General features: G+C 51.4%; 8 protein-coding genes across 8 annotated transcripts; 2 read left to right on the forward strand and 6 right to left on the reverse strand.

The window, feature by feature from the left end:
• Nucleotides 1–1,243: 1,243 nt before the first annotated feature.
• On the forward strand, nucleotides 1,244–2,690 carry BDZ99DRAFT_483353 (uncharacterized protein; the record flags this gene model as incomplete). Its single annotated transcript, XM_033722569.1, has 2 exons — nucleotides 1,244–2,547; nucleotides 2,657–2,690. The coding sequence occupies 2 exons, from the start codon at nucleotides 1,244–1,246 to the stop codon at nucleotides 2,688–2,690; spliced, it is 1,338 nt and encodes a 445-aa protein (XP_033568765.1).
• Nucleotides 2,691–2,759: 69 nt separating this feature from the next.
• Nucleotides 2,760–5,064, reverse strand: BDZ99DRAFT_469327 (aldehyde dehydrogenase-like protein). Its single transcript, XM_033721467.1, has 5 exons — nucleotides 4,947–5,064; nucleotides 4,852–4,893; nucleotides 3,558–4,801; nucleotides 3,427–3,507; nucleotides 2,760–3,370 (listed from the first exon to the last, which is right to left on the reverse strand). The coding sequence occupies exons 1-5, from the start codon at nucleotides 5,006–5,008 to the stop codon at nucleotides 3,252–3,254; spliced, it is 1,548 nt and encodes a 515-aa protein (XP_033568766.1). The 5' UTR covers nucleotides 5,009–5,064; the 3' UTR covers nucleotides 2,760–3,251.
• Nucleotides 5,065–5,552: 488 nt separating this feature from the next.
• Nucleotides 5,553–6,818, reverse strand: BDZ99DRAFT_455580 (putative nucleoside-diphosphate-sugar epimerase). Its single transcript, XM_033718446.1, has 3 exons — nucleotides 6,461–6,818; nucleotides 6,101–6,305; nucleotides 5,553–6,013 (listed from the first exon to the last, which is right to left on the reverse strand). The coding sequence occupies exons 1-3, from the start codon at nucleotides 6,694–6,696 to the stop codon at nucleotides 5,720–5,722; spliced, it is 735 nt and encodes a 244-aa protein (XP_033568767.1). The 5' UTR covers nucleotides 6,697–6,818; the 3' UTR covers nucleotides 5,553–5,719.
• A 377-nt stretch (nucleotides 6,819–7,195) lies between these two features.
• BDZ99DRAFT_469329 (uncharacterized protein) lies at nucleotides 7,196–8,603 on the reverse strand. The gene has a single exon (XM_033721468.1). The coding sequence runs from the start codon at nucleotides 8,423–8,425 to the stop codon at nucleotides 7,418–7,420; it is 1,008 nt and encodes a 335-aa protein (XP_033568768.1). The 5' UTR covers nucleotides 8,426–8,603; the 3' UTR covers nucleotides 7,196–7,417.
• A 69-nt stretch (nucleotides 8,604–8,672) lies between these two features.
• On the forward strand, nucleotides 8,673–11,317 carry BDZ99DRAFT_213340 (HET-domain-containing protein). Its single transcript, XM_033713372.1, has 2 exons — nucleotides 8,673–8,894; nucleotides 8,994–11,317. The coding sequence occupies exon 2, from the start codon at nucleotides 9,019–9,021 to the stop codon at nucleotides 11,290–11,292; it is 2,274 nt and encodes a 757-aa protein (XP_033568769.1). The 5' UTR covers nucleotides 8,673–8,894; nucleotides 8,994–9,018; the 3' UTR covers nucleotides 11,293–11,317.
• A 50-nt stretch (nucleotides 11,318–11,367) lies between these two features.
• BDZ99DRAFT_213426 (uncharacterized protein) lies at nucleotides 11,368–12,196 on the reverse strand. Its single transcript, XM_033713374.1, has 2 exons — nucleotides 12,111–12,196; nucleotides 11,368–12,049 (listed from the first exon to the last, which is right to left on the reverse strand). Exon 2 carries the CDS (start codon nucleotides 12,046–12,048, stop codon nucleotides 11,443–11,445), a length of 606 nt encoding a protein of 201 aa, XP_033568770.1. The 5' UTR covers nucleotide 12,049; nucleotides 12,111–12,196; the 3' UTR covers nucleotides 11,368–11,442.
• A 510-nt stretch (nucleotides 12,197–12,706) lies between these two features.
• BDZ99DRAFT_213348 (uncharacterized protein) lies at nucleotides 12,707–13,847 on the reverse strand. Its single transcript, XM_033713373.1, has one exon. The coding sequence runs from the start codon at nucleotides 13,641–13,643 to the stop codon at nucleotides 12,942–12,944; it is 702 nt and encodes a 233-aa protein (XP_033568771.1). The 5' UTR covers nucleotides 13,644–13,847; the 3' UTR covers nucleotides 12,707–12,941.
• Nucleotides 13,848–14,052: 205 nt separating this feature from the next.
• BDZ99DRAFT_455585 (FAD/NAD(P)-binding domain-containing protein) lies at nucleotides 14,053–16,508 on the reverse strand (the record flags this gene model as incomplete). The annotated part of the gene is made up of 8 exons (XM_033718447.1): nucleotides 16,080–16,508; nucleotides 15,765–16,030; nucleotides 15,472–15,713; nucleotides 15,350–15,410; nucleotides 14,893–15,227; nucleotides 14,594–14,839; nucleotides 14,466–14,535; nucleotides 14,053–14,412 (listed from the first exon to the last, which is right to left on the reverse strand). Exons 1-8 carry the CDS (start codon nucleotides 16,267–16,269, stop codon nucleotides 14,053–14,055), a joined length of 1,770 nt encoding a protein of 589 aa, XP_033568772.1. The 5' UTR covers nucleotides 16,270–16,508.
• Between the last annotated feature and the right edge of the window lie 486 nt (nucleotides 16,509–16,994).

Consider the following 16,994-nt stretch of genomic DNA (forward strand, 5'->3'; position numbering starts at 1 on the left):
CTAGACAGAACCTTCTTTTACATGCCCACATGTTCGGAACATCACACTTCCCTTGAAGTAGGCCAGCAGACGCCTGAGATATGTCAAGCGTTCACCGACTTGTGAACCGATTTGTGGAGTGTAGGAAGGATGGAGCTCACGTGAGGTGGAAGTCTTTTCTACCCCTAGGTATTCGGAGCAATGGACCTCTTTGGGAGCAGGCCGGTGGATACTTGATCGGTGCGAAGCTATGTCAATAGCCCACAGACTTGCGACCCAATTTGTGGAGGGTAGGAAGGATGGGGCTTATATATGATAGAAGCCTCTTTTATACCCTCAGTTATTCGGAGCAATGGACCCCTGTGGGAGCAAGCTAGTGAAAATTTGACCGTTGCAGAAACATATCAAGCGTCCGCTATTTCTGCTTTGATTTGTGGGATGTAGGAGTGATGAAGCTCATACGAGACGGAAGCCTCTTTCTACCCTACCCCCCTGGCCCATCTCGACTCTCTCAAGGGTGAATGTAATGCTCCCGAAGCCGTGACTCGGACCTCGAACTCCCTTTGCTAATGTCTATAATATCAGGCATACTTGGAAATTGGAAAGAGAGAATACAAAGCATGTCTATATCCCTAGTGCATCCACAATTCTGATTTTTGCAAACATCTTCTGCGTGACAATGGCAATCTTTCATGATGGAAGTGGATGTTGGAAAATCGACCCAATATTGATCAGATGCGAGAGCTGGTATAGTATTCTATGACGGACAGCAAAATATGGAAAGAGACAAACCAGCCAATACCCACCCAATTCATAAGATTCCAATAGATACCTCCTTACCTTGCTCCAAATGCTGCCTACCTTAGCCCCTCGCGCGTTGGTACCAATGGGGCGCTCAGCTCTTCAGGGATCAGGAGTGTGGCTGTGCACAGCCTCATCTCAAGTGTGGCGCAGCGTATCGCAACGCCTTCGACACCCCCACTTAACGAGTATAGCAAAAGCCCAGGAACGTTTCGCTGACACCACCTCTTTACAGATTGCGCAGAAGTACCCAGCCTCAAGCTCGACGAGCGACCCCAAGCAAGAATCCGACACTATGACTCCGCTGCATGAACATGCGGCGGAGTCACCTACCCTGGCCCCGATAGAATTCATGCGTCAGTCTTTTCGAGATATAACAAAGCTGCCTCCCTCAACATCTTACCACAGTACTCTCAACCGCATCTTCATAACCGCCTTCGAGTCCAAGGACCATTAAGTAAAAATGTCTTCCATTCTACCGGCAGCCGCCGCCGCTGCTGCGGCCCCCGACTGCGTCCCCAAAGACACCCTCGCGCAATCGATGGCTTCGGGCACCCAAGACATCGCCGCCCTTTCCGCCCTCCTCTTCTCCGGCTCCGTCGAGCGCAACGCCATCGCGACCCACCTCGGACTGGGCAACCTCTCCATCTCACAACTCTCGTTACTGGGAATGCTGGGGATGGTTAAATCGGCGTTAAAGATCGCGCTCGGGAATGATCGTTGTCAAGCTGCGGGATTCGGATTGGAGTCGCTGCGCGGAATATTCGGATACACGGCGCTGGAGGCGGAGTCGAACGCGCTGATTGTGGAGTGTGATGTTGTGCGCGTCGAGTTCGAGGGACAAGCAACCAAGACGAAGGGCCGAAGAGGAGGCGATCTGGTGATCAAGAAGTGGAAGCGATTCTTCAACACTGAGACGAATCCACTGCTCGATATCGCGGCGCGGTATGGCACCGATCATACGGGGAAGGGCGGTCTGCGGTTGACAGGCTTCACCGCGCTGAACTTGGGAGATCCGACGAAAGACGGGAGCTGGGGCCAGAGCATCTGGCTCCACCTGCTCTTTGGAATACTCTGCACGGGTATTACGTCGTGGCTGCTGATTGTGGTACAGACGTCCTGGAGCTGGGTTCGCATCCACGCCACGGTCGGGATGCACGCGTCGCTGCTCGTGCTGTTTGCGATGCCGCTGTTATATACGTGGAAGACGCAACGGCCGGGAACTTATCTTACCATTCCCGTCTGGAACGCTCTAAGCGCGTGGAAGTCGGATGTCCGGACGATGGAGTTGCTGCAATGCAGGCTGGGGCATGGCGACGTGCTGCATGCCCAAGGCAGCTCCCTCTTCCTGCATGATTGGCCAACGAGGGTCATCGCGCTTCTGGCTGCTCTTTCTTTGGTCGTGGCGTACATCTGCCAGTATTCAATCCTGACAGACGCGACGAACGAATCAGCGCTGCTTTGGCTGGCCTTACAAGGAGTAGCAGCGCTCATACGATCCGTTTACTGGCTATCCACGCCCCAGGGAAAAGAGCTGCCGAAAACCAGTGTCGCCATTAACGACTATGCGGAAAAACCGTTCGTATTGATCCAGAATAGCGCGCCGAAGAAGGTCACACTCGCGGAGCTTATCTGTGCCTGCAAAACCGGCGAGACTCGGATTCCTCTCTGGGTCTGGACATACCTCCGCGACACGGCCATTGAAGACATCGTGCTTGATGGCGCAAATAGAGGCCCAGAAGACATCATCCCAATCGATGCCGAATGGTACGCCTTCAAGGGCCAAGACTTCAACCGCATCATCCGAGGTCGCTTCCCCCATGCTCTGCCCAACCACATCCATCACGGCATCTGCCTTGGGCTTTGGCGTTCGAAGGGCGAGAAGCAAAGAGTGCATCCCTTCTTCTTAGTTGAGACAAAGTACCTCTCCACCGGACAGTCAGCTCTTTGCCACATGGAGGCGAACTCAAGCATCTACCATACCGGGAACTCCTGCAACTTTTTCGCATTTGATTCAAACTCGATGAAGCGGCTGCATATTCGACCCCTCTCAGAGACAAGCAACTGCTGCGAATCTTGCAAATGGGGCGAAAGAACCCCGGACAGTGAACATAGAGACACGGCACGATTTCTGCTTGACCGCGCTCGTATATCTAGCGAATTGGCGCAGCTGGTTAATTTGGAGTCGTTCAAATATTTTGAAGCAAAAACAGACACTCCTCTCATGATCTCGTCGGGGGCTGATTTCATTGATAGACAGGGGTGGTGGTACGCGGCGGATTATGAGACGGGCGTGGAGAGAGTGAGGGAATGTATCTCGGGGAAGTTCAGAAAGATAGCGGAGCTTGGTCCGGGTGGAACTATAAGGAGATGGTCTACATACCGCCAAGGAGATGCATGAGTCGTAGAACTGGAGCTTTCTTAGTGTTTTAGCGTCAGAAATTCCTTGACTTCTATTCCATCTTATATCATTAGCCGTATCTAACTTCACCTGCCCCTTCCCTAAACCAGTCGTCGTTTTGGAGGCCCTGCCGTGTTGTCGCATAATTTATGATGGTGCTTTTCGTCGTCGTGTACGCGTGATAAGCGTCTTGGAGTAATGCGGTCAGCATCTAATCATATTGCGAAAGTTTAGGCGCAATTTACCTATTCCATTCTCGCTACCAACACCAGAGCTCTTGATACCACCCCATGGACTGCTTGGGTCGTTGCGGTGATGTGTATTAACTGACGGAAGGTAAGCAGTTATGCGTTCAGATGATTCTTGGACTACCTACCCCAGCAAATACCTGACTCAATCTCCTCTGACGCTCTGAATGCCTCGGACAAGTCTTGGGTCCAGATAGCGGCACCAAGACCAAATTCGCAATCATTCGCTAGTGCAATTGCCTCATCCTCGAACTCAAAGCCGACGACCACGATAACTGGGCCAAATGCCTCTTCCCTCCAGATCCGCATTTCACTGACCTTTCGAGCCGTCTCGTAGAGAACCGTGGGCGGGTAGTAGTAGCCTTTCGAAAAATCGGTCCCATCCAGATCGGATTTGGCCGTCAATCGTCGGCCGCCTGTGGCGACACGAATACCAGAATTGATAGCATCGTCAACGAGTGTCATCACGTTCCCAAGCTGCCTCGCGGAGATCAACGGTCCCATCATCGACTCTACATTCTTCGGAGATCCCATCCTACGAGTGATCGACTCAGCCTTCGCTTTTAGCTTTTCGACGACCTCAGGGAGGATGCTGTTGTGAACAATGATGCGTGTCGCCGCAACACATGTTTGGCCGGATGCGATGAAGGAGCCAAACGCGATTCCGTTCACCGCGAGATCGATATCGGCGCTTGCAAAGACTATCAATGGTGCTTTGCCTCCAAGCTCGGCTGTAAATTTAGCCAGGTTTTGGCCTGCGATTGCGCCAATCGCGCGGCCCGCAGGAGTGCCTCCAGTCACATCAACTTTCTTGATGAGCGGATGCGCGACGAGAGCTTTTCCTGTGGTTGGGCCGCCGCCAGGCAGGACGTTGAAGACACCATCGGGTAATCCGGCTTCCTTCATGAGCTTCCCTAGCTCAATGGATGTCAGAGGAGTAAGTTCCGAAGGCTTCAAGACGATTGAGTTGCCCGCCGCTAGAGCAGGAGCGATCTTTTTGACCGCAATGAGAAGCGGATGGTTGAAGGGAGTGATCTGGGCCACAACGCCGAGCGGTTTTCGATCGATCCAGTTATGGAGCGACCCCATCGTCGGAAGAACGGAGCGTTCCTCGGTCCTGATAATTGCTGCGTAATACTTGAACCATTTGACGAGAGACGGGACCTGCGCGTTCATTTCCCGGATCGCTCTTCCTGTCTGGCGGACCTCGAGCTCGATGAGTCTTGGCAAATTCTTGGTCAAAAGCTCGGCAATCTTTTCCAATACATCAGCTCGAATATGTCGTGGTGCTTTTGACCAAACGCCTGACTTGAATGCAGCGTTGGCGAGTTCCACGACTTGGTCGACATCTTCCGCGGAGGCAGTCCAGCATCTGAGGTCTCAGCAAGGTCACCAGTCAGTATAGGAGTGGTGGAGAATTACTTTGCGAATATCTCTCCCGTTGCTGGATCCTCGACATCGATTCTTCCTCGTTGTCAGCCAGGGCTTTAGTAGTTCTACGCGTTGAGCCGACTTACAACCCCGCTCTCCCTACCCACTCGTTGCCTCCTGCCCACACCTTGTAGGTCTCCATGGCCATCTGAAATTGCTCAAGGAGCTTGTTGCTCAGATGTTGATTATCTGGGGAAGACGGTGATGGTGAGTGGGGTGTTGTCGCGATAGAATCGTTTGGTAGGACCTACCTAGGTGGTTCTAGCGTGGTCCGGCGCTCGCCGAATTTGGTCCATCTTGGAATGAACTATCAGAATGAGATAGAGCCTAAAAGATCAAGATCGATGGCATTCAGTCTCCAAGTATTAAAGAAGGACCACGCGCCTTTTCAAAAGAAGTCGTACATCGGCAACGATATGGGACCTTTGTACCTGGAGTGACGATTAGTCACGTGCTTCGTATCGGAATTCGTGGCACTTTTCCTGACAGGAAATATGAAGCATGTATCGAAGGACAGCAAGGCTATCGTGCCGATACAATGCAGCATGAAAGCCTCAGTGAGTATTCAGAGGCTGCTATATCTCGGTGTCCTGATGCGATTCAGACTAGGAGGAAATCAGGGACGAATTACCGCAGGTTTGGACGCAGCCCTGGGCCATAGAGACATCACGGAGGCGAATGTAAACGCGGAGATGTCCCAGAGCACAGCGAGATCATATTATTAGCCACAAGGGACCTCGTTTGACTCATGCGGTCATCATTTTGGGGTTGTATATGTGGCAACGGGGCACCTCTAGGGGTTTATCGCGAATACGACAAGAATAGAGAAAACTCGAGAGGAAGGCACACGCGGCGGCCCCTACTTCACGTATTTCTCATTGCCGTCTCCCAAGACTTCCTTGGCCAATCTCACCAAGTCCGCATTCTCCAGCGTCTCTTTCTCCAGCCCCTTCTCAGCCTGTTGCAGCATCGCAGCCGCTATCTCGCTGACGTGCACCTTCGGCATCACCCCCAAAGCTGCGCTGGCAACAGCAATAGCACTCACAATCATGCCCCGGCCTGGCCCGTCGATAGCGCCGGGTCTGGTGACTTGGGCTTCGACGGCACCAGAGGACTGGGAAGCGAAGGCAAGGACTTGGTTCTCGACCTCACCCTGGACAAGAGTGAGTTGAAGTGCTTGAACTGGAAGAGAAAGGAGGAAAAAGAATTCAATAGGATGGTGCAGATGGAGAGCACGTACCCGCATCAGCCGATACTCCCCCAACAACGCCAGCTTTTTCGTCTGATCCCGCTCCGTCATGGCGCCGGCGGTATAAATGAAGCGGAATGGCTTATTGGCTACGGTACTCATTTCACGGATACCAGCGACGGTGTAGTCGAGACAGACTTTGCGGACTTGGTCAAAGACATAGGCTTTAGATTTTGCGGGGGTGATGGCAAGGAGCCTGTTGGAGACTGTTAGCTTTATATATGACGAATAGCTTGATACTAGCATAATCTACGACTGCATTGGTTCGATCGATTCCCGAATCTCAAAATAATACCCTGAAAAAGGTATGGAGATTGAAGGCGATGATTACTCCACGTGACCCAGACTCACCAAAGGCAAGCATCTGCACCCTTGATCGCCTCCTTGACCTCAGGCGTATACTTCTCCCAGTCCTCAACAATCACAGTCTTCAACTTGCTAGTGTCCGCATCGGGTGCAACCTGCTCCGGGACCTTGACCTCGCGTCTTGCAAGCGCAACAACAGAAGTGATGGAGGAGACGCCTAGCGCTTGACGGATGACTTCGGTGCCAACGAGGCCAGTTGCGCCAGTGACAAGGAGCTTCATTGTGACTTGACAGTATGTGATATAGATCAGGAAAGAGGTTGCATAAGAGAGTAGAAGGAAAATGGTGACCGGAGTGGACGGTGAGGGAATGCTAAGTGTGTAGATGGTTCACAGGCTCTGTATGTAGTCGTAATCCCCGGCTGCTCATTGGCGTCGAAGGATTACCAGACGGGCGTAAGCGGAGTTAACGATTTTAGGTAGGGAGCTTGGGCGCAAGGCTAGCTGTTGTAGGAAATCAACTGCCCCATCTCGTCCCAAAGCTTCACGAAATAGTCCCAAATGCTGGCCAGAGGGACTCGGTGAGAACTAGGTGCATATGAAGCGAATCGGAGCTTCGCGGCTTGAAGGGCTATGTGTGTACGTGCTGGAGCCAGTATGTCTTGAGTCACGTGATGGACGGGGGAGGGAATGGGCTTGCTGGGAAAAAGCTCTTATGGATCTTCACTGTTCTGAATCTTCATAGTTAAGGATCTTCGCTAATTTGGATTTTTCCATTTCGCGCCCGCATTGGTGCAGCAATAATGAGAGAGTAGTAATGATGATGGAGGAGTCGATGATGAGATGTAAAGAGTTGAGATACGAAGAAAGTTGCCGAGATGCGTAGGGTAGTCATTGACCAATAGGGCGTTATACAGCTAACCGCTTCTGTAAATATGTATTCGGGACTTCTCCCTGCTATAGTGAGACGGATTTGTTCCCCTGCCTTTGTGGTTGGGCATGGCTAGCCGTATTGTTCTCTCCAGTCCTCATCTAAATCTTCGTCACCCACCCCGAGAAATCCGAGCTCCATCCTTTTCCTTGCCGTTTCTTCTTTCCACTTCCAAAACGCCGAGAGCCTCTCCTCAGGTGCGACGTGCCCGAACGTGTCGTGCTTACTCGTTGGATTCAGCTCATGCAATATGTTAGTGAGATTCAGGTTTTCCTTCGTCTCTCCATTCACCATAAACTGGATGCTCCCAACCCTCTCATGCAAAATCTTACCATACGCCGCGCCACTATTGCCCATCCCCAGCAGACCCCAGAGTTCGGAGTCTAGGAAGTCCGCCACCCATTCCGGCCGCAAATCCATGTTGTTTGTGTTCTCGTCCGGGTCGGCGGAGTAGGTATACTTGATGTCTCTGGAGTCGGACGGGTCTCCTGGCGAAACATGATTGTTGCCCACAAAATTAAGATTCAACGTCTTAATGCTCACTTCTCGATCCCAAGACGCAGAGGTCTTTCCCACGGGACCCCGCTTCAAAACATGTTCCAACAGATAGTAAAAGCACCACAGCATGTACGGCGGAGCCCCACAGCCACGTTTCCACATACTTCGTTTCTTTGCAAAGCCAGTAGCGCGGAAAGTGACGTTGACAACATCGAGCTTGGAAGTGAGCACCGGGACGGACAGCCACGTTGGCCACAGCTCTGCCTCATCAACTTGCATGACGTCGAGTTCGTATGGAAGAGAAAGCCGGCGGAGTGCTGAAGCGGTTTCAGCCGCGAGCTGGTGATTTGTGAGGAAGAGAGGGTAACTGTTGGATATGTAGGCTGGCTGCTCGAAGCGCACGTGGGATTGGCCATAGGGCCAAGAGTCGAAGCCGGGATCCTGGGGGCCTTCGTAGCTTGGCGGTGCGCATCGATTGGACTCTGCAGAAGAGATAGTTGGCGGAGCAAGGCGAGCTGAGGATAGGACACGGTCGATGATGGTGTCGCGAAGCTCTCGAGGAAGGGAAAGGAGAGGCGACATTTCGCAGTGGGTTGGGGACCTCGGGTTGGACCTCGGGAGGTTGGAGCTTTTGGAGTCGAAGGTCGGAGGAATGGAGCTGCGGGTCAAGAGCTACTATATGAAGCTGAGAAATGAAACCTATGTAGCTGAAACTTGAAAATGAGGTGGTAAAGGTTCGGATTTATGTAACGAGGGCGAGACTGCAGGTTTGAAGGCAGTGGGGGAAATCGGGCTGAAGATGCATGAGATGTCCAGGATGACAAATTTTGACAACGCACATGCCTTGGGGTAAGAAGCTCTCCCACCAGCCTGCAAAAATTAGGATCCCTTCGTACCTTCGTATTACCAGCCTTCATCTCATCTCGAAACCGTCATCCAATTGACAGTAACGCTTGCCCAATCAGGGTCACCCCGCCCAGGGCCACCCGCCACCGCTACTGCGCCACACCAGCGAGATTTCGGCGCTCAGCCACGTCTGATAATCCTAACCGTGAGTCTCTCAAAGGGCATCGGCATCCCAACTTCTAACCCCATCAACCACGTTCCAAGTCCTGACGGCATTGCTCCCGCGCTCATGGCATCTTCTCAGATCATCCTCCTCCCCAGGGACAGCCATGGAAACTATCCGGACGAGTGTCTCGGCTTTTGTCAATCGCATTCACGAGCGCGCCGTCACGAACCTTGAGGTGATGTTCGTATCATCTCTGTTCATCGCATTCATCATCTTTCACCGGCGGAACTATCGTCAGAGCCATCGCCAGGAGCCAGCCGTCATCTACAGACCCCTCAATGAGCGAAGAAATGAGATCCGGGTGCTCTCATTCGATCCGCAACCCACGCGCTCCGTCTCGCTTTCACTAGATGATCTGGACCGTGAAGGAAAAGATGTCCGGGGAGCGCCTGCGGGAGACCTACTAGAATGTACCATTGAGCATGTCTCACTGGATGCCATGTCTATAGCTTGGCAAAGACACCAGAATTCTAGAGATTCTCTGAGATGGCAAGATTCTTTCTCCAGCATCATTGATGACCGCGATGCGCTCATCAATCGACAATGGTCGGAGCTCCCAAGTTCGTATTTCGGAGATTGGAGCTACCTAAACCTCTTTCGCTACGAATGGGGCGATTTCGAGTGTTTATCATATACATGGGGAAACCAAACGACCCGCAAGAAAATTCGCATCAATGGAACCATTACAGACGTACCAGAAAATCTTGAAACAGCCCTTCGGCATCTTCGTGCTCTACCGGAGACTCGTGTTGGCATGAGATACTGGGTAGACGCTTTGTGCATCAATCAAGACGATGTTTCGGAGAAGAGCTATCAAGTGAAGCGTATGGGAGAGATATATGGCAGATGTAGATCCGTCATCGCCTGGCTTGGTAGACCCGGCCCCTTCAATACGGACGAGTTAGCTGTGCTTGTCATGAAAACTATATTACGATATTGGACATCATTCACAACGACTGCTGGCATAGACATGGTGCTAAACCGGGAAATGGCGTTCTGTGACTATCTGGGAGCCAATGAAATATGGCCTAGCCGCCAAGAGTGGAGTGCTTTCAGTCATTTTCTCAGCAGGCCGTACTGGAGACGACTCTGGATCATACAAGAATTGGCCTCCAATCACAATTCGACCCTCTTTATATGTGGACACCACCCCATTACTAGGAGCATGATCCGAGCCGCGGTCTTTCTTGCTAGGTACCGATCTCATATTATAGACAACATGTTAGAACCTGGTATCGGTCTCCGGCAAACCCTCCAGAAGCGCCACTTCTTTATTAAGTCGCGGCATGTTGAAGCATTGACCCTTCTAGTCAGCAACACCAACCTTGCCTCCGGACTGGACACGCTCTTAGATCTTTGCCAAACTGCTGACTCTTCTGATCCCAGAGACAAGATATATGGCTTGATGGGGCTGTTCGACAACGCCATCTCGAGTCGCGTTAAGCCAGATTACCGTCTTTCGGAGAGACAAGTCTTCACTCACTTTGCGAAAACCCTGATCGAAGCCACTAGGCGTCTAGATCTTTTATTCTGCTGGTCGGCTCCCACTATTCCGGACGCTTGGCCATCTTGGGTGCCCCGATGGACTCGGGCCCACGACCGCTACCCGTTTGAATGGCTAAATGACCGTAGAGCTGTAAAGACCCGGACGTCGGCTTTTTACTCGGCTCGCATCCTTTTCAATCGAATACTATTCGTCCGGGGATACTTGATCGATACCATCGACGGTACCGCCAGTTCAGGATCCGACAGCGACGGTGTCTTGCAACCTCAAGAGCTGGGGAACCTTCACTCCGGCTATCATATCCGGCATTACAAGACCACCGATGGTGTATCTGATGCGCTTTGTCGAACTCTTCTGATGAACCACCCACTATATAAACCGGCCTTCAACATCTTAGCCGCTGGTCGGATGTCGTCGTTACAGACCCAATACCAGAACGTGAGAACCCTGTCCGATTCCATACGAGAAGACACTGAGATTCACGGTTTCCGTAAATGGTGCCGTGCCAATAGAGAATTTGTAGTCTTTGGAAAGCAACTAAATGAATACATATCCGGACCGGTGGCCAATTCTACTGAAGCAACTCCTTCTGTGAACGATGATTCGGAGAACATCAACCTAGTCGTGCTCTCTTTGTCTGGCAGGAGACTCATCATCACAGCAACCGGATACCTAGGCTTAGCTCCTAAAGCTAGTCAAACCGGTGATATCATCGCGACGGTTCTAGGTTGCAGCTTTCCAGTGATTTTTAGGCCATGCGGAGATTTGTATAGGGTTGTTGGGGAGTGCTACGTTGATGGTCTTATGGACGACGAAGCTATGGATCTCGCAATTGAGGGAAAGATATCGCAAAGACTCATTGGCATCATCTGAGACCGACATAGGATTTAGGACTTTTTTTTCTTCTCTACTGATTAGGTAGGTTCGTTGATTCCTAAGCTGACAGGCCTCAGCCTCAGGATCGTGTTCCCAGAGGTGCTCGCTGCCTTTCTAAACCACTAATTCCTCTTGCGGCCAGAGCTTCTATCCCGAAAAATATGACTCAAACGAATTCAACATGTCGAATTGCGACCAAACAGGTAGCAGATCGTTGAACTGGAAGACCTCTGGGATGGCCTCCAACCTCGCAGACGCAAACGCCAAATCCTGACTCGGCGTCACCAGTGGTGCAGACAGCCCCGCCAATTGTGACGAGGAACCCTCGTACGGAAGCGACGCAGACATGGAATCAATAGTGGAATCCAAATCCAGCAATCGAATCGCATGCTGGATAACCTTCCTCACTCTCCTCGTCACCACATGGCTCTTCTCCAGTTCATTCAACGACCGCATGCAGGTCTGCAGGCACGAAAGCTGTGATTTGAAACCAATGGAGCCTTTCCGCTCAGCTATGTTGGCGACGAGTGTCGTTGATGCAGTGGCGATGATGTGGAGCGCGACCCAGGACATTGTGAGGACGCTGCCGTGTTTTTCGTAGTATTCTTGGAGGTACTGGGCGATCAAGCAGGCGTTGTATACGCAGATTTGGCGGGAGGTCTCGCTGGCGGAAGTGTGTGCGGTTGAGTCAGAGTCTGTGCCGAAGTGGGCGACGGGGCGGTGGAGGAGGATTAGGGCGGCGGCGTATTGCATGCTGTTGCAGCCTTTTGTCAGCGAGAGTCATGAAAATAATCAGGTACACAGACAAGACCTACTGCAAGATGATGACTGCTGGAGATTGATGGGGATTATACTGAAATGAAGGATCGAGGGATGATGGCCAGCTGCGGAGGCGTTGATCCAAGGTCGTTATCTCCCGCCGGATAGTTTTGACACCGTTTCTGGGTAGTCAGATCCATATTCGCCGAGGTTCAGTCGGATTCAGGGCTTACAGGTTATCGCATATCAGACCAACGATCTCGAGCAAGCTCGTCCAAGCCACCGCAATTTTCGTCTCTTCGGATGGCAAGTCTGATAACCCATCTCCAGGTCTCTTAACTGAGACATCTTCTAGTTTGATACATTGAGGTCGGCCAAGATAGAGCGCCCATTGCCTTTCACGGTTAGTGAGAGTCATCTACATATGCTCAGACCTTTACCTATCGAGGTTGAAACAGCTCCAGAACACTAACTGTCGGACTTCTAGATCGACCTTATTCAAGCTCGTGCTGAGACCTGTACTATCGCTGTGTAGACCGAGCTCGTATGCTAGACGACCAGCTCCGCCTAAGATCCGTCAGTCTTTCTTTACTCACTACATACTTGGAACGCGGAGACCCTACCGGCATACATCCAGCCTTTCGTGTCATTCGATATCGCGCAGTGCATCTCGCTCAACAACTGCAATGCTTGACATGTCGTGATTCCCGGATTGTTGAGTTCGATATCTAGATAAGACACGCACTTCCAGACAAGGAACGGCGGGTCGTCATCTGCATCATCGCTCAGAGCCAAAGCTCTAAGCCCAGGTTGGTCAGATATCGCCGCTGCTCTGGTCAAAATGCAGTATACCAAGAGTCTACTGCAGTATTTCGTGTCGCCGTTATTCATGTCACGGAGGAAAGCTTTGCTTCAAGCGTTAGCGTGAACAAGCTCCTGCGCTTTGTATCAAGTAAGCATGTACCTTCTTTATGTATGATAGGGAGCACTTGATGCTGATACGTCCAAAACAAGTTCAAAAGGTGTTGCTGAAGATCTAGAGGAAACTCATCCTGCCACTGCAGCTGCGATCTCGTCCCATTCGATTCGCGTATCAAGACCGAGGATGTCACGCTTTCGGCCAGATGTAAACTCGACGTTGGACCAAAGAAGCGCAGCCGGCCAACTCTGTCACTGTTGAGCTGGCGCTGGCCCCCACATAGCCGCACGATCATGTTGTCGGAGTTGCTAGACTTCGAGGCGTCGGATCTGCTGGACTCGGATGCTGGACTGAAGACTTCGTCTTGGGCTGAGCTTGAGTCTCCGTGCTCCGGCCCCATGAGGCAGTACTGCTTATGCGTATCCAACTCGGCTTGAAGCTGCGCAATCTGGGCACATAGGCCTCTGACCAATCGCTTTGGGGTCGATTGGCGCCTTTCGTCGACCTGCGGGATGAGGCATTCGATCTTGAGCTTTGCGCAAAGGGAGCAGGCGTCCCTCCCGCCAGGACTGGGTAAACACTGATGCATTATATGAGCTTCAGACTTTTCACTAGCGTCATCGTATGAAGGCCACTTACTTTGACCTTTTTCCGGCGGCAACTTATGCATGCCAGCTGCTTAGGTTCGCGGTTCGACTTTGCGGCAGAACGAGGCTGGCCAGAGCTTGAGATATTGAAGTACGGCTGGACACCGGTAGGCATTCCTCCAAACCCATCTAAGTGCAATACAGGGACTGGCTGGGGGTATGTCCGTTCATTCATAGCTAGGAGTATACTGGGAAGTGAATGAAATGAGTCTGAATTGCAGGTAGATCTCCACAGGGCACTAAATTCACTAGCTGGTTTCCACGCCGCCTCGCCAGTCTACCCCACGATTCGTTTGCGCCCCACACCCCGCATCCCGGAGAACGAAGCCCGAAACATGAGAGGACTCTTTCCAAGATCGTGACCTTTCGAGCTTCTTCGTCAACTGCAATGCAGGGACAAAATTGCTGTTTTCGCCAAACTATGCGAAGTTTCTAAGCTGCAGTTGTCCCTGGAAGCAGTACAACACTGACATTGGCCGGAGCTTTGATTCCAACCTTCTCATAGCTCTCTGTTTTCACATTTCCATCGACAAGAACGTCTGCCTTAGGTATCGGCGGATAATCAATGACCGCTGGGTCAAGGTACGAGGTTCTTGAGCTTCCATCGTAGTCGGCCATCGTATAGCCATTGCCGAGCCACGTCAAAGGATTGCCGCCGAGTTCGTCGAGATATATATAGTCAAAATCTTCCCATCGGGGATTTCTCGCTGCGTGGAGCAGGTTCAAAGAGTTTCCGGGGTAGTATGCGATGTTTCGACCAGTTGGATCGCCTCGCTTGAACCATGATTTACACTGCATGAATTAGTCCCGTCGCTCTGTGGACATGGCTTTGACTTATTACGTACCGGCTGCCCAAAGATTGTGCCTTTGAGGTATTCATTAACATGAGCGACGTATTGCTTTACTCTCTGTTGTCTGAGCCCATCAACACTATTAGCGGTAATCTTTCAACGTGCAGGGCTGAAATACTGACTTTATGCAGATAGACTTGATCTTCTCTCTTAGCATCTTCTTGATACAGGAGATCATCAATTCGCATTCGGTCTCGATAGCAAGGTAGGCGTTTCCAGCGCCAGGCGCGCAGTTAGGGCCAAAGTATAAGAAGCAGTTTGGCATCTTGTCAACGAGGACTCCGAAATATGCTTCAGGTTCTGGATCCATTACTTGATTCCAAGTGATGCCGTCACGGCCTGTTACGGGGAATCGACTTCTGAAATCACTAGGTATCGCGATCAGCATTCAACTTCTTGGGGTATGAGGAGGCATGCTCACCAGATGAATCCAGTTGCCCAAATGATAGCGTCGCATTCGTGTAGGGTACCATCCTTGGTTACAATACCCTCCTCTGTTACTTTCTCGATCTGCTCAGGAATCCATTCGATGTTTTCTTTCACGACCGCCTCCAAATACCCAGGCCCTGGGACCAGTCGACGACATCCAGGCGGGAAGTCTGGAAGCAAAGTTTTTAAGATCTCAGGCCTTGTACCAAGGGCGCGGTTCATGTGCGCTCGAAAATTTACCTCCATCTTTTGTTGCTCTGGAGAGCCGTACGTAAAGCCCGATTCTGCCATGTAGGCCATTATGCCGTCTTCAATGCCACGACGGTACTCGTGGTATGTTTTTGGGTCTTTGGCCCAGCGCTGACGCTCTTCTGCCGGGTAGGAAACTATTTAACATCGCTATCAGTAAAGGCTGACATAATTGTACTAGACCACGTACAGTTCCCGACTTCGAGTGCATCGCGCTTTTCAAGCTCGCCAGCCCCGAAGCCGACTGGAGCTATCCAGTTCCTATTTCGACGTTTCAGTGTCTTCCCTAGTACCGAACGTGGGAGATGGTGAAGGCGCTTACTGCGATCTCATGTAATGATGTATCCTCTTCGCTTTCTCCTGGATATGAGGAAGTACTTGAACACCAGTCGAGCCTCCGCCTACAAGCGCAACCACCTTATCCGTAGGGTCAAAACTCTCATCATAATTCGCCGTATGCATATTCGCGCCCTTGAAGTCTGAAATACCAGGGATCTTCGGGAATTCCCAGTTATTCAACATCCCCCACGCCATCACCACGATGTCTGCCTCGTCATCAATCATCTATGAGGATATTAGCTGTGCAACCTACATGCATATATCGAGGACACTTACCTTATCGTTCTGGACGTCGTGTATTTTGAGCCGCCACTTCCCTTCGTCCTCGTGCCATATCGCTTCTTGCACAGGATGTTGAAACTTCATCAGCTTTCTTACGCTATACTTCGTGGCTACTCGCTGCACGTAGGCATTGATCTCCTTCCCGCCGGCGTAGTACTCTGACCAATCAGGATTATCTTCAAATAAGAACGCAAAACACGGCGCGGGAATGTCGCAAGCTACGCCTGGATATCTATTTTCTAGCCAAACGCCTCCAATATCTACAAAGCTTGGTCAGCCATCGCCTCGTTGATATGGTTGCCGCCATACCAGCATTCTTCTCGTATATTTGGAGGTCTATATTTGCGCCTAAGTGCTGTCGAAAACGGATTGCAGTTGTCACCCCCGAGATACCAGCACCCACACAAATGATGCGGAGTTTGCGGCCTGGGTCATCGATTGGTCTATTCAAAATTGGGGCTTTGAAGCTGGAATAATGAAGCTGGCCGGGATAGACCATTGCGACTGAGAAGATGGTGGCGCGACAGGGGTAACAAGTTTATCGAACGAGATGATAGTACACACAGGAATCGTAATCGACTATGACGGAACTACTTGATGTATTGAGTCTCGAACCTTGATCGTCCCGAAGAGGCTTTCTTCTCATACGGGACCTCATTAGACAGCGGCCTCTTGAATGCCGACCAAACTACCAATAGTCGGTGTTCCGCCTCCGCAGCAACAATGTTCAGATCATGCAAAGCAGTCATCTCCGAGACCGTGGAGCTGGAACTAGTGCATGTGAACAAATTCGACCTGCATGCTAACCATGGGCCAATAACGAAAGTGCGTGACCAATGATGGTGGCTGGCAGAACGCAGCCGGTAGTAGCGCTGATCGTTCGCGTCCCGCGGCATTCAATGACCGTAGTGCGTTTGGGCATTGGGAGACCAAGACGATCTACTGGGACCAATCTGCGCGAGCCGCTAGAGGGAACTAATGAATCATCGCTGCGCTTCCCCGCAAGATTACCCCAGACTCCACAAATCCGCATTCCATAGCGTGGAGAAGTCAGGGTGTTGTGGCGTCTCCATCTCCACGTTGGCTGAATGACAGGCGCCAATTTGAGTCAAGACCAAACGGCCTAGATCATTTTCTACTTGTGAGGCGCGGAGAGCATCAGCATATGCCGCTTGATATCTATATCAAGCCCAATATATCCTCAGAAATCTGATCTCGTATCGA

The sequence above is a fragment of the Mytilinidion resinicola genome, assembly GCF_010093595.1.
Source record: "Mytilinidion resinicola strain CBS 304.34 unplaced genomic scaffold BDZ99scaffold_36, whole genome shotgun sequence".
NCBI classification, from domain to species: Eukaryota; Fungi; Ascomycota; class Dothideomycetes; order Mytilinidiales; family Mytilinidiaceae; genus Mytilinidion; species Mytilinidion resinicola.

Excerpts from the sequence above, each read along its gene's own strand:
- BDZ99DRAFT_455580 (XM_033718446.1), bottom strand. The coding sequence starts at position 6,696 with ATGAAGCTCCTTGTCACTGGCGCAACTGGCCTCGTTGGCACCGAAGTC. Across the intron at positions 6,306-6,460 it reads GGTGCAGATGCTTGCCTTTG|GCTCCTTGCCATCACCCCCG; the intron begins GTGAGTCTGGGT and ends AGTCTCCAACAG. Across the intron at positions 6,014-6,100 it reads GGGAGTATCGGCTGATGCGG|GGTGAGGTCGAGAACCAAGT; the intron begins GTACGTGCTCTC and ends ACTCTTGTCCAG.
- BDZ99DRAFT_213348 (XM_033713373.1), bottom strand. The coding sequence starts at position 13,643 with ATGCATAAGTTGCCGCCGGAAAAAGGTCAAAGTAAGTGGCCTTCATAC.
- BDZ99DRAFT_469329 (XM_033721468.1), bottom strand. The coding sequence starts at position 8,425 with ATGTCGCCTCTCCTTTCCCTTCCTCGAGAGCTTCGCGACACCATCATC.
- BDZ99DRAFT_213340 (XM_033713372.1), top strand. The coding sequence starts at position 9,019 with ATGGAAACTATCCGGACGAGTGTCTCGGCTTTTGTCAATCGCATTCAC.
- BDZ99DRAFT_213426 (XM_033713374.1), bottom strand. The coding sequence starts at position 12,048 with ATGCAATACGCCGCCGCCCTAATCCTCCTCCACCGCCCCGTCGCCCAC.
- BDZ99DRAFT_469327 (XM_033721467.1), bottom strand. The coding sequence starts at position 5,008 with ATGGCCATGGAGACCTACAAGGTGTGGGCAGGAGGCAACGAGTGGGTA. Across the intron at positions 4,802-4,851 it reads ACGGGAGAGATATTCGCAAA|ATGCTGGACTGCCTCCGCGG; the intron begins GTAATTCTCCAC and ends CTGAGACCTCAG. Across the intron at positions 3,371-3,426 it reads TGGTAGCGAGAATGGAATAG|ACGCTTATCACGCGTACACG; the intron begins GTAAATTGCGCC and ends CATTACTCCAAG.